Source organism: Physella acuta, unplaced genomic scaffold, assembly GCF_028476545.2.
Source record: "Physella acuta isolate Inbredline_101_S28 unplaced genomic scaffold, ASM2847654v3 ptg000181l, whole genome shotgun sequence".
In the NCBI taxonomy this organism is placed as follows: Eukaryota; Metazoa; Mollusca; class Gastropoda; family Physidae; genus Physella; species Physella acuta.
Window position 1 is genome coordinate 290,699 of NW_026731700.1, and position 14,269 is coordinate 304,967.

Consider the following 14,269-nt stretch of genomic DNA (forward strand, 5'->3'; position numbering starts at 1 on the left):
GTTAACACTGGGAAGTGCCTGACAACCAAACAAGATGCCCAATGTTGAGTCACTTGTTTGGTTTTTTACCCCATAAAATCATGACTTGTAGTTCAAATGAGGCAATACAATTTCCTTTAACAGTGTCCATAACAAAGAATACATAAAACATGAACTGATGAAGTAAGAGGATTGAAAAAATAAATTTTTAATCAACTGTTTAGTTTAAGTATAACATATTTTTCAAAATTTAAATAACTCACTTCTTGTCATGCCTTACACACAGGACACAAAATAATGGAAGTGAAACCCATTGTATTTCAAGCATCACAGCTTAATATCAGAACAGACATTTTGTAATGCTCACTATTAAACACTACCAACATTCTGATTCACATTTGACATTCTTACTTTGAATGCTTACTTTAAGATATGATGGCTTTTTTTCAAATGTCACTTAAAAAGCATTTGTTCCTGCATCCCCTGGTGTATCCATTACTGCCACAACTGCATGCCAACTGAACACCTTCGTTTTACAGGCAAACTGTGTTGAATACAGCTGTTGGGTGGTATAACTGCCTATTATACTTCATTGTAAATCCTGTTCACTACTTCTATTATTTTTCTTCAGAAAGATCAATTTGTTGACATGTCTGTTTGTGTATTGGTATATAAATTCTCTCACAAGGACACTGAAGAGAGTCTTCGCCTTTGGTAGTTAAAACATGGTATTGCTGGTGTACAAAGTCTGTTATATCCTTGATGTTGACGATGTATGTACTTGTAAAGTTCAACAATGTCTGCAAGAAAAAATAAATATGTCCAGTTATAATGAGAAAAAGTTATGAACTTCTTTACTTTAACTCTCAGAGTTTTTTTTTTTTTTACATCTAATGCAAATCAAATGATGGGACCATATGGTCAAAGATAGACTACACTAATGGTAATGTGTAGAGATTGGTTCCCAGCCTGGAGTCTATTTGACATTATTCAGTTCACCCAGGTGGGTACATGTCAGATGAGTGTAGTGCTGACCACACATTCCCCTGTTAGGCCAAGTCATTGAAACAGATTGACCCCTCATTCTTATGGACTATGAAGTGTAAAATGGTAGTCAATTTGACCTGAGAAGTAAATAAATTAAAACATTTCCCACCTTTCCTTTAAGTCCTAGCTGGATAGCACGACGTTGCAGGTTTTCTCCCCTTGGGTTGTGGTCAGGATCCCACTGAAGTCTTACCTCCACATCTTTGGTTGAAATCCCTAGAGCTGTTTGTTTCTAAAAGTGTGAAATTAAAGTTATAGACTTAAAGCACAAAAAGATTGAAACAATTATGCTTAATGAGTCAAGCAACCAAATTTTAAAACCCATGTTATCTTTTTAGTTGTAATGTAGACATAGTTCCAAACACAAGGTAATGTTTGCTTTTATGAAATATAATAACAATATTTTATGTTTATCATTAGCAGGGACAACTTTCCATACATTAACAGTGGCCACAAAATCTACAATCTTACGTGGATCGTCAAAGCCTTGGACAAAATATCCTCAAAACCTTCTCTGGTGATTCTCAGAGCAAGAACTCTCTCCTGGTTGGCCTTCTGTGCCCACCCGCAGCGATACATCATCCAAAGGAAGTTAGTTTTAATCCAAGACATTCTATCCACACTGTAATTTGGTCCACCTAATCTGTCAAGGATTTCAAAAAATTGACATGAGAAGAATGAAAATAAAATTTGAAATAAAATTTCTCGTGTGACTATTGAGATTAACAGTAAATTTTGAATAAAAGTCAACAGACCTTTGGTTTTGGACAGCAAATTCTGCAATGGATGGTTTGAAGGCTTGATAAACAACAATGGAGGTGTCATCAAAGTGGGCTAGAATGTGCCTGCCTATCACGGGCCAGATTTTCGTCTGCGTCAAATAATTTTCTGTCTTGAGATCCCAATTGTTAGTAGCTTCAATGTCTGCTGTTTTTTCTTTATTTGGATCTGAACTTGCTTCCTTAGGTAACTCTGTAGGGATGTGCTGATCCATGTTGTTTTTTTAAACCTTTACACAAATTTGACAAACACTATTTTTAACTATTAAAACTATTGTTTTGTATAGGCCCTAATTTAAAAACTAAAATATAGGTGATATTTGTTATTATCTTTAATAAATTTAAAATATTAGGCCTTGGGCTTATTGAAATATTGATAGAGTATTAGTACTATTACTGTAGTATTACTAATAGTACTAATCCTGGTAATCTATCGTTTTGGGTACGTAAAATCGCCCGCGGCTATTAATGTACGAAAACGTTACCTCATTGTCAAGGCTGTAATAGAAGTATATTGTGATATGTTTGTGTCAAATATTATAGATAAATGAATAATAAACCTAAATCAATGGCTAAATATATTAATATAGGCCAGAAATTAACTTTAAACATCAGTGTCTGCAAGCAAGATTTGCTAACTATATAAACAGCAGCCATTTGTAAAATAGAGTGACTTCCGCCTGAATCTCGGGCTATAAGTCTATAAAAATAAAACTTTAACAAGATGGCTGCTATAGTAAATGAGCATGGTTTCATCTGTTGGAAACATCGCTGGTGTTCATTTATTACTGAAAAGTTTTAATTCAATTGTTTAAAAACAGGTACATAAATGAAACAAGGAAACATTTTTGCATTTTTCAAAACATAAATCCTCCTCAAAATGTGAAATAATTATTAAAATGTGAGGAGTCACCTGTTTTTCACATTACTAGTCGCGGGCGATTTTACGTACCCAAAACGATAGATTACCCTAATCCTAATAGTAATAGCAATAGTCTAAGAGTGTACTCTAAGACTAATAGGATAGGCTAATACTTATACAATACTAATAGTTACAATAGTATTCGTACTATTAGTAGTATTATTTGTCCAACTTTTAATTAAAAAAAAATTTTATATTTATAATAATTTATATTATAAATATAATAGTATAATAATAGGCCTAATCTAAATTCTACTATTTTTAGTATTTAGCCTAACCTAATACTAATTACTAATTACTAATTAGGCCTACTAATTTTATTAATTTTAAACTTTAAAAGTTAAAATTAAATGTCTAACAACAGTCTAACACTCACTTACTAACAGTTACAGTAACAACTAACTCTAGGTAGGCTATTATTATTAATTAATATTTAATAATTAAGTACTAGGCCTAAGTACTGTCACTACATATTACATAAGGATGATAAGCGTAGTACAGTGTACACTACTGTACACTAACACTACTACAAGACTAACCTGTAACTAAACGAAAATGAATACTTGACTCTACTACCGACGCAATATAGGCCACTCTGCTAACTAAAATAAAATAAAAATTCCTTACTAGCCTCCCTTTAATTCAGGGGTCTCCAAACTTTTCAGTCCGAAGGCCGCATTAACTATCAAATTTCAGTCGGGGGCCAGTTTCTTCCAGGCATGCCTTTGATTTTTCTGGACAAAGTTCCTCAACAATCACCGACAAACTATTTTTCGTTGGACAAAAAGATCTCCGCGGGCCGGATGAGAGGACTTCGCGGGCCGCATGCGGCCCGCGGGCCGTAGTTTGGAGACCCCTGCTTTAATGTAATGGTACATTCAAGGACATTGCTTTAAGTTAGAGGTTGCACCACTACACGTAAGATGGGAACAGAGTTTCTTCCAGGCATCTCTTCGGAAGAAAATTTCAAGTGCCCCCCCCCCCACTCCAGAGAAAAAAGTCTGGAAGAAACACCGGATGGGAACAGTCTGCATTTATTTCACACTAATAAGGAAACAAACAAAAAATAACCTACTATGCCCTATAGAAAAAAAAATGTATCACTCTTTCATTCCGGGAAATAGTAGCGATTCGATAAACCTCGGCATACCTACATTTGCACAGAGGAGATAATCCTATAATCGCTTTTTACATAGTCAATACTTTACTTAATTTCCTCCCTTTCAAAAGAAGCCTCGGTCAGTTGAAGTAGAGACTCCAGCTAACTAGAGTAACTATCTATAATTCGGCGTACTCTAATATATTTAATATTTGGTTTGCGAACAGTATCTAAACTAGTACGCTATATTGCAGATGGGTTGCACAGTAAAACAAAGCGATAGCATTTAACGCGTTGTACCGCGGGGTCATCCATAAATGACGTCACGCTTTTTTGGACGATTTTTACCTCCCCCTACCCCTCCGTCAAACATCGTCGCTAAAGGCCAGAGCACCGCCCCCCCCCCCCCCTCTGAAATGACGTGAAACCTCAGACTTCCCCCTCCCCCCCCCCCCCCCCCCCCCCCCCAAATTGCAGTTCAATTTTTCTTAAAACATCGATATTTTTCCAAAACCTTGTCTGAACTCTATCAACATAGAGTATTTTAATCAATTTCTATTACAATTCATTAAAACAGCTTTCTAAAACGTGAAATAACGACTAAAATAATGAAAAAATGTGACGTCGCACATCTAAACCAAGGCAAAAAATAGCTAAATATATAGAGAAAAATGATAATTCCACTTATTGATTAATTCGAGTGTTAAAAAGTCTTTTTTAGAGCCAATTTGACAAATCCCGATAAGGGTGGAGGATGGGGGTGCAAATCGAAAGTTTGAGGGAGGTGCAAATCTAAAGTTTGAGGAGGGGGGTGCAAACGGAAAATGGAAAGTTGGTCCCCGGGCGCCAGGAAGGGTCGCTACGCCTCTGGGGGGGGGGGGGGGTGACACCATTAAGTGCCGCACCGGGTGACACCCGACCTCGCTACGCCACTGAGTGTTAGTAAAAATGATTCTATGTTGTTACGTTGCTCCTCTTTTAATAGTTTATTAGCATGACGGGTTAGACTTCCGGTGAAAAATATATAAATGTTTTCCAGATCTCCTAAAACAGTTGTGTTTGAATATTAGATGAAAAAACTTATATGATAATTAAATTAAAATTATGAGCACAGCAGTGTGTAAATGATACCTCTTGAGCTATTTTCTTAACTGCAGTGTTACTTCCAGACTTTTTTCTCCGGGGGGGGAGGGCACTTGATATTTTCGTGGTTGGGGCGGTCTACATTTTCCTGGGGGGGGGGGGGGGGGGGGAACTAGTAAGAGTATATGTTTGATATATAAATTCCACCTGGGGGTGGGGACCACGCGTCCTCCCCCCTCCCCCCCCCCCCCCCCCCCCCGGAAGAGATGCCTGGAAGAAACTCTGCTTGTTTTTGTAGGCCTGCTTTTTCACCAGACATGGTGTTTGCTCCATCGTAGAACTGACCATAGCACATGGTCATTGACAGCCCTAAATCTGTGACTGCTGTTAGAAGCGTTTTGTGATTGACAGCCCTAAATCTGTGACTGCTGTTAGAAGCGTTTTGAAAAATAAACCTCTGTGGGTTCACAAAATTGAATAAATCTTTCGATTGTGTCTTCGTGTTCTGTAACATATCCGATAGACAAAGAAAATTGATCAATAGTTGAATCTACAATCAAAGTGAAATACCTAGCTATCGTCATGTCACGAACTATCTTCTTTAAAATTCGGTCTAGGGTTAGACTTTATTAGGTCGTTTTACTACCTGGACTTAAGTACGTCACCGAAAATTAAATGTAATGTTGTTTTAACAATTCATCTCTTTTTTCTTAAATAGGAGCTTAAAAAGTTCCAAAAAGTTCCAAAAATGTAGGTTCTCCTACACCTTGAGATTCACAATGTCCCCTGAACACCGATCACTGCTATCATAAATAGAGAACTGCATCAATAATTATTTCAAGTATTATTCTGCTCTGTTCTATTTGCTTCTTTTCTGTTGTTAAAATGCCACATATTATGTCTTGAAACAATCGAAATGTCTTAAAAGAAAAAGTTCTCTTTGCAATCTTGAGATTTTCGGAGTTTTCATGTTTCTCAATTTGTCGGGACCTTTAGTAAAGCTCCTACAAACTAATTTTTGATCACCCCAAGTGTCTGACTTCTCTTTAAAAAGCTAACCAGCAAAACAAATCATATTACTTGCCTTGGGTGAATATACTGGCCAGTGTCGCACAACACTTCGTATGGGTCTTTTCCTCAACCAATTGGCATTAAAGTGGCGACCAGTTAAAATTTTTGAAAAAAATTTACATTTGCATCTTTGAGGCCTGGTCAGAGTTTCTTCCAGGCATCTCTTCAAGGGGGGGTGAGCCCATCGTAAAACTGAGCCCCCCCCCCCCCCGAACGAGATGGAATGTATATAGTAGACATACACAATTTTACTAGTGTCCTCCCCCCCCCCCCCGAAAAATGTTGACTACCACCACCCCCCCCCCCCGAAAATATCAAGTGCCACCACCCCCCCCTCCCCGGAGAAAAAAGTCTGGAAGAAACACTGGGCCTGGTTGACAAGGACCTAACTCCAGTAATGTACTTGATCCGGTGTTACGGATGTATAACAAATCAAAAATGATCTGTCGGATATTCAAGATTTGTTTCAATTAAAGCATTAAGTTTGACTGGCAATGTTCTGCCGATATCGTCTTTTAAATGGGTTTCTTCTAAAATCTCAATGGACAATTCTTTATTGTCTTGAGTCTCGACGAGTTGATTCTGCATAAGAGATGATGTGGTTGCCGGGATATTTTGTGCTTGTGTATCTTTAGACACATCAACCTCTGGTTGTATTGTTGTCGAAGTTGAAGGCGCGCAGTTTGAAAAATGTGTCTCCAGTTTGGCGCATGTCGATGATGTTTTTCGGCGACCTGGCATGTCTTTCAATTTCTTCCTCTCCAACTCTGAAAATGTCTTCTTTACTGGTTTTCTTTACACTTAATAACCTCTTAACTAACGAATTCTAAGCGCCACTGTTGTCTTGGTCGAAACATATGAGGGCAGATTGAATAGAAGAGAACACCTTGATGTAAAGGGAACTCCCAAACCACACGATATAAAAATCTATTCGGCCACTGTGTATTCTTCAAAAGAACGTTTTAACTCTCCATCGTAGAACGATAAAACTTAATGCTTACAACTTTTTGTATACACTCGTCACATTGATAATGTACTAAGTAGTTTTTATTCGTGTAACCCTACAAAGCTAGTTATATGTTTAAAATTATGTTTTTAATAAATCTTATATGAATGTTGCCAAAATTTAAGTAAGTTTGTAAATTTCTTGTGATTTTTATTACAAGCTTTTATTTAACTTGCTTCCATTGTCGTCAGTCTGTCGTCATAGATCGAAACGGGCTAGAGAAATTTCGGGCACTTCTAACTAACAGATTCGTTTCAAAGTTGGCACGTGGTCAAGACATGAAGACAGTGCAATATGACATTAAATTTGACTTAATTCGATAACTAATTAATTTTTTAATGAATTAATTACAATTTTCTGAAATTAGTAGACAGTCTTATCCAATTATTCCAAATTATAATACACTCGTTATCATGTTCATTTGGTGCGCAATAGTTTTTAGTCATGCAACCCCATTCTAAATAAAGAATTTAAAGTACTGGAGCAAAATTCTATAAAAAAAAGTTTTAATAACCTGTTTTTTTTTTTCTTCTTCTTCTTCGTTCTTAATTGAGAATATGGTGGAGGATTCAGACAAGTCCAACTTCGTGAACAAACCGGACTGTGGTCTCCAGTTTGGCAGGTGCCCCATATAATTTTTCCCTGAGTGGGGTGGGCAGGGGCCAGTGTCTGACTCGTGCCTGGCTATACAGAGAACATTCCTGAAGGACGTGCTCCGAATTTTCCGGGGCCTTGCCACAAGGGCACATTTCGCCACACCCAACCTTTAGTTTTTTGTGCATGTGTTGATTTAGTCTGTTGTGGCCTGTTCTAAGTCGAAAGATTATGTACTGTTGTTTTCGTGTCAAATTATAATAGCCATCATCTTTATTGTAGTGAGGGTGTGTGTCAGACCACATTTGCGTTTGTTTTTTATTATTCTTTTTATTTCTTTTGTTTTTTTTTCTAATAATGGACTAAAAGGGAGAAAACAAAATTATTTTCTTTAATTATAGTATAATACACTACAATTTAAATTACTATAAAGAAACGCGTGGGTCTCTTCCTAAATACTAGTATTATTATTATCCATTAGATAACATAGTGACCTACGCCTCTCTTTATAGTAATTTAATAGTAAAGTATTATTATATAGTTAAAGAAAATCATTTATGTTTCTCCTTTATAGTGCATTATTGCATAAAAGCTCTAGTGGAGAGCTATTAAAATCCCTGAACTTTATATTGCAAGGGAAGAGGTGACATACATTAAGTCCATTTTAAAGCTACATTAAACTAAACCGGAGAAAGGAAATAATAACAATGATAATAATAATACACTTTATTTTTATAACAGTAACAATAATAGGCATAGAGACCGACCTGTTTTCTTATTGGCCGTTGAGAACTATTTTAACATTTTAACCCTTAAAGCTTTGATGTGTCTAAAAACTACTTACAAACAAGGAAAAAACATTTAATTGACAAAGATCTGTGTTATTTCATATTTATTTTCGTATTTAAAAACTGGCACAGCAGATGTAATACAAAACCAAAACGCTTTCTATTAAGATCAATTTAAAATTTGAAATGTACTTTTTTTTTCACGAACAATCGGTCCGTTTTTGTTTTTCAAATATTTCAGTGTCACAAAAGAACGTTTATTTTCTTCGAAAACAAAAACGTTTCAAAATTGCGTTATTTTCTGATTTTTGTTTCACAAAAATGTGTTCAAGCGTAATACAAAATCTTTTTGTACCTTGTTAGATTGTAATTGTAATAGTAGCTCCAAAGTCCTCAGATATGCTATCTTTTTTGCCAAGCAGGGTGAGAGCCAATGGGGCATATTGAACAACTTGACTAAGAATATCAGTCCAGCCTTCTTGGAGATCTTTCTTTCCTACAAGGGTGGTAAGGAGTGGAGCGAATTGAAGAACTTGACCAAGAATCTCAGTAAAGCCTTCTTCGGTTTCTTTTTTGCCAAGCAGGGTAAGGGCCAATGGAGCATATTGAACAACTTGACTAAGAATATCAGTCCAGCCTTCTTGGAGATCTTTCTTTCCTACAAGGGTGGTAAGGAGTGGAGCGAATTGAAGAACTTGACCAAGAATCTCAGTAAAGCCTTCTTCGGTTTCTTTTTTGCCAAGCAGGGTAAGGGCCAATGGAGCATATTGAACAACTTGACTAAGAATATCAGTCCAGCCTTCTTGGAGATCTTTCTTTCCTACAAGGGTGGTAAGGAGTGGAGCGAATTGAAGAACTTGACCAAGAATCTCAGTAAAGCCTTCTTCGGTTTCTTTTTTGCCAAGCAGGGTGACGGCTAATGGAGCATATTGAACAACTTGACTAAGAATATCAGTCCAGCCTTCTTGGAGATCTTTCTTTCCTACAAGGGTGGTAAGGAGTGGAGCGAATTGAAGAACTTGACCAAGAATCTCAGTAAAGCCTTCTTCGGTTTCTTTTTTGCCAAGCAGGGTAAGGGCCAATGGAGCATATTGAACAACTTGACTAAGAATATCAGTCCAGCCTTCTTGGAGATCTTTCTTTCCTACAAGGGTGGTAAGGAGTGGAGCGAATTGAAGAACTTGACCAAGAATCTCAGTAGCCTTCTTCGGTTTCTTTTTTGCCAAGCAGGGTAAGGGCCAATGGAGCATATTGAACAACTTGACTAAGAATATCAGTCCAGCCTTCTTGGAGATCTTTCTTTCCTACAAGGGTGGTAAGGAGTGGAGCGAATTGAAGAACTTGACCAAGAATCTCAGTAAAGCCTTCTTCGGTTTCTTTTTTGCCAAGCAGGGTAAGGGCCAATGGAGCATATTGAACAACTTGACTAAGAATATCAGTCCAGCCTTCTTGGAGATCTTTCTTTCCTACAAGGGTGGTAAGGAGTGGAGCGAATTGAAGAACTTGACCAAGAATCTCAGTAAAGCCTTCTTCGGTTTCTTTTTTGCCAAGCAGGGTGACGGCTAATGGAGCCAGTTGAACAACTTGACTAAGAATATCAGTCCAGCCTTCTTGGAGATCTTTCTTTCCTACAAGGGTGGTAAGGAGTGGAGCGAATTGAAGAACTTGACCAAGAATCTCAGTAAAGCCTTCTTCGGTTTCTTTTTTGCCAAGCAGGGTAAGGGCCAATGGAGCATATTGAACAACTTGACTAAGAATATCAGTCCAGCCTTCTTGGAGATCTTTCTTTCCTACAAGGGTGGTAAGGAGTGGAGCGAATTGAAGAACTTGACCAAGAATCTCAGTAAAGCCTTCTTCGGTTTCTTTTTTGCCAAGCAGGGTAAGGGCCAATGGAGCATATTGAACAACTTGACTAAGAATATCAGTCCAGCCTTCTTGGAGATCTTTCTTTCCTACAAGGGTGGTAAGGAGTGGAGCGAATTGAAGAACTTGACCAAGAATCTCAGTAAAGCCTTCTTCGGTTTCTTTTTTGCCAAGCAGGGTAAGGGCCAATGGGGCATATTGAACAACTTGACTAAGAATATCAGTCCAGCCTTCTTGGAGATCTTTTTTTCCTACAAGGGTGGTAAGGAGTGGAGCGAATTGAAGAACTTGACCAAGAATCTCAGTAAAGCCTTCTTCGGTTTCTTTTTTGCCAAGCAGGGTAAGGGCTAATGGAGCATATTGAACAACTTGACTAAGAATATCAGTCCAGCCTTCTTGGAGATCTTTCTTTCCTACAAGGGTGGTAAGGAGTGGAGCGAATTGAAGAACTTGACCAAGAATCTCAGTAAAGCCTTCTTCGGTTTCTTTTTTGCCAAGCAGGGTGACGGCTAATGGAGCCAGTTGAACAACTTGACTAAGAATATCAGTCCAGCCTTCTTGGAGATCTTTTTTTCCTACAAGGGTGGTAAGGAGTGGAGCGAATTGAAGAACTTGACCAAGAATCTCAGTAAAGCCTTCTTCGGTTTCTTTTTTGCCAAGCAGGGTGACGGCTAATGGAGCCAGTTGAACAACTTGACTAAGAATATCAGTCCAGCCTTCTTGGAGATCTTTCTTTCCTACAAGGGTGGTAAGGAGTGGAGCGAATTGAAGAACTTGACCAAGAATCTCAGTAAAGCCTTCTTCTGTGTCCTTGATATTTATTGTTACTGATAACCCCAAATCCTCCTGTGAGCCAGCGTTTGTAACGGCCGCTAGGGGAACCTAGAAATTTCAACATAGTGCTTATTCTATAGCCCTCATTGTACATCATTATTCTTATTTTCTAATAGTAATAGTATTTTTGGATGACGCAAAGACTTACCGTTGGCATGGCTGAACCAGCGCTAAGAAGCAGCGCAACTACAAATGCAGGAGCAATCATGATGAAGGCTTGAAGTCAAGTGAACTGAAAGCATAAGGAAATACATGCGTTAAAACTACATGAAAACTACTCAAACAGTTGCAGCAATAACATTACGTTTGGCAAAGGTGAATACCAGCGCAGCAACAATAGCTGAAATTTTAAAAGATATAATTTTTATTTTAAGCATAGCTTTGTGTTTTAAACACACAAATATATTTAGCAACAAATGCATGGACCGGTTGTTACTAACCTCAAGTCGAGTTAAGGACTGAGTCAGTTTCTTAAACATTTCAAAGAGACTTTTATACTTGAGAAAGCTAGCGATAAGAGAGCAGTTTAAAAGTTTGTGGTCATGAATTCCGGTCACGATAACAGATTTAAAAGAATGTTATACAAATTATACCGCCATCTGTCCACCAGATACTGACAGCTGTTTTTTGCATTACATTTACTAGAATAAATAAAATTACTGAGAAGATCACGCCTTAGAACAATAATATATATATATATATATATATATATATATATATATATATATATATATATATATATATATATATATATATATATATTACGAAGTAGGCTATAAAGGAAGTATTGTAATCGTGCAAAAAAATCGAGATTTTTGCAAATCTTGACGTTTTAATCTCCCTGAGTCGGAAAAACATAGTTTTGCAATATTGTCAGTATGTCTGTGTGTGTGGCTGTATGTGTGTTTGTGTGTGTGTCTATGAACACGATAACTTGAGTACCACTACAGCAAGGTTGATAAAATTTCATATATAAGTATTGGCTACAGGACATTACCCCCCTGGATATTTCCCCCCCCGGACATTCCCCCCCCCGTATTTACCCCCCGGAGCAATTACCCCCCTGTCAATTACCCCCCTGTCAATTACCCCCCCGGGGAATTACCCCCCCCCCCCTTCTCAAGTTACAATCCTAGCTCTAACTAGAATTGTATACCTATATACTACTTTAATCCAAACCTTAAGAAAAAGACCAAAACCTAAGCATCCACCTTAGCCTAAAACTTCACACAAAACCAAAACCAAAGCTAGACACAACCCTAACCCTAAAACTAGCTCTAACCCTAACCCTAGCCCTAACCCTAACCCTAATCTTAACCCTAGCCCTAGCCCTAACCCTAATCCTAACACTAGCCCTAACCCTAACCCTAGCCCTAAAACCAAACCCTAGCCCTAAAACCTAACCCAAACCCTAACCCTAACCCTAGCCCTAGCCCTAGCCTTAACCCTAACCCTAACCCTAACCCTAGCCCTAACCCTAATCCTAGCCCTAGCCCTAACCCTAACCCTAACCCTAGCCCTAACCCTAGCGCTAACCCTAACCCTAACCCTAACCCTAGCCCTAGCCCTAACCCTGTCCCGGGGGGGGGGGTAATGTCCTACTGGGCGGGGGGTAATTGACAGGGGGGGTAATTACTCTGGGGGGTAATGTCGGGGGGGAAATATCCGGGGGGTAATTGACAGGGGGGAAATGCCCTGTTCCCATAAGTATTATATCAAAGGTGTAGATCTGTTTCAACTTTTCAGCGATTCCCGATAACCGAAAGTGGCTCTTTTTCTGCTCAATTTTTCAAAAGCCTAGAACTTGAGTACTATTTTATATAGATAAACGAAATTTCAAATTTTGAGTAATTTCCGTTGACCGAAAGTATTAACTTACGCTATTTCCGATTTCTAATAATATTCCGCATTATTAAACACATTTTGTTTGGCGTACACTTGCAGAGTTTCTTCCAGGCATCTCTTCGGGGGGCTAAGCCCCCCCCCCCCCCCCCCCCGAAATTTTTTTACCGCCCCCCCTCCCCCCGAGCGAAATGAAATTTATATAATTTATATAGAAAATATATACTTTTAACAGTGTCCGCCCCCCCCCTCGAAGAAAGTCTACCGCCCCCCCCCCCCCCGAAAATTTCAAGTGCCCCCCGGAGAAAAAAGTCTGGAAGAAACACTGTTCACTTGGTGTGTAATTCTTTTTTTCTACAAGATTCTATTCTATTTTAAAAAGTTTAAGTAACTAAAAATGGATTTAAAATATTGTCTATATCCCCAGTTGCCATCCCCGTAGTGTTATATAAGAAGTTTAGGGGAGATCACTCCCGGTTTATTTATTTTTATACGAAGGTGGATTTGTTAAGATTTTTTAAAGAAACATGTAATATCCTAGATCACAGTGTAGTTGCCACACTGATCTATCATTTTTCATGTCATTTTGCCTAGTACTTCACTTGTAGCCCACTCACTAAGACAGACAATCTCTTCTTCAACTGACCTAGTAGAATCTAGGTCATGAATTCTAAATAATACGTTTTTCTATTATATTGTGAGTACTGAAATTTAAAAAAAAAACTAATTTCTATTAGTAAAAGAATTATTTTAAGACATTGTTAATATAATCATATTAATGCGGAATATGTATTCCTTAACTCTTCTCAAAAGTCAATAATTGTAAAGTTTTCGTTCAACTCACTCAGGCAAATTTTCGATATGTCTACATCTTTGTAGATATAATAAATATTTCTTCATATACCTCTGCCTGATTTAATCTGCTCTTGTTTTGCTCTTCATTATCCCGAACGTCATCACTTTCATCTTTACGCATTACAGTCACTTGAGTCAGAATTATGTAATCGTATTCGCCATTACTATTGTTGTTTTTCTCTGTGTTTTCTGAAAACGAAACTGACTTTCCATTTTGGTATACAAATCGACTTTTTTCTTGACGAGAAGCTCAATGTTGATTATCTAAAACGAGCCGAACGGCGGCGTATCATACGCCGCTATTTAGTTGTTTTATTTTCTACTTTTCAGTAATTCATAATTTGTGAATTCGAAAGTACAAATGCTGCCACTGAAAATATTTGCTTTAAAACACTATCAGTAGGTCGTTAAGGACGATAATCCCCCCCACCCTCCTTTCCCCAACCCTTACCCTACACCCCCCCCCACCCTTAGTTACCTCCCCTAAGTTTAAAATCGTTTCAAACT

At 37.9% G+C, this 14,269-nt stretch overlaps 2 protein-coding genes across 3 annotated transcripts; both read right to left on the minus strand.

Annotated features, from left to right (window-relative positions):
- Nucleotides 1–171: 171 nt before the first annotated feature.
- On the minus strand, nucleotides 172–3,831 carry LOC131936593 (uncharacterized). Of its 2 annotated transcripts, none has more exons than XM_059293650.1 (5): nucleotides 3,803–3,831; nucleotides 1,782–2,035; nucleotides 1,498–1,669; nucleotides 1,136–1,258; nucleotides 172–779 (listed from the first exon to the last, which is right to left on the minus strand). In XM_059293650.1, the coding sequence occupies exons 2-5, from the start codon at nucleotides 2,018–2,020 to the stop codon at nucleotides 597–599; spliced, it is 717 nt and encodes a 238-aa protein (XP_059149633.1). In that variant the 5' UTR covers nucleotides 2,021–2,035; nucleotides 3,803–3,831; the 3' UTR covers nucleotides 172–596. The 2 variants fall into 2 exon arrangements, with proteins under 2 accessions (XP_059149633.1, XP_059149632.1); XM_059293649.1 differs by lacking the exon at nucleotides 3,803–3,831 and adding an exon at nucleotides 3,267–3,319.
- A 4,460-nt stretch (nucleotides 3,832–8,291) lies between these two features.
- On the minus strand, nucleotides 8,292–11,561 carry LOC131936577 (uncharacterized). The gene is made up of 3 exons (XM_059293627.1): nucleotides 11,506–11,561; nucleotides 11,214–11,297; nucleotides 8,292–11,113 (listed from the first exon to the last, which is right to left on the minus strand). Exons 2-3 carry the CDS (start codon nucleotides 11,271–11,273, stop codon nucleotides 9,563–9,565), a joined length of 1,611 nt encoding a protein of 536 aa, XP_059149610.1. The 5' UTR covers nucleotides 11,274–11,297; nucleotides 11,506–11,561; the 3' UTR covers nucleotides 8,292–9,562.
- Between the last annotated feature and the right edge of the window lie 2,708 nt (nucleotides 11,562–14,269).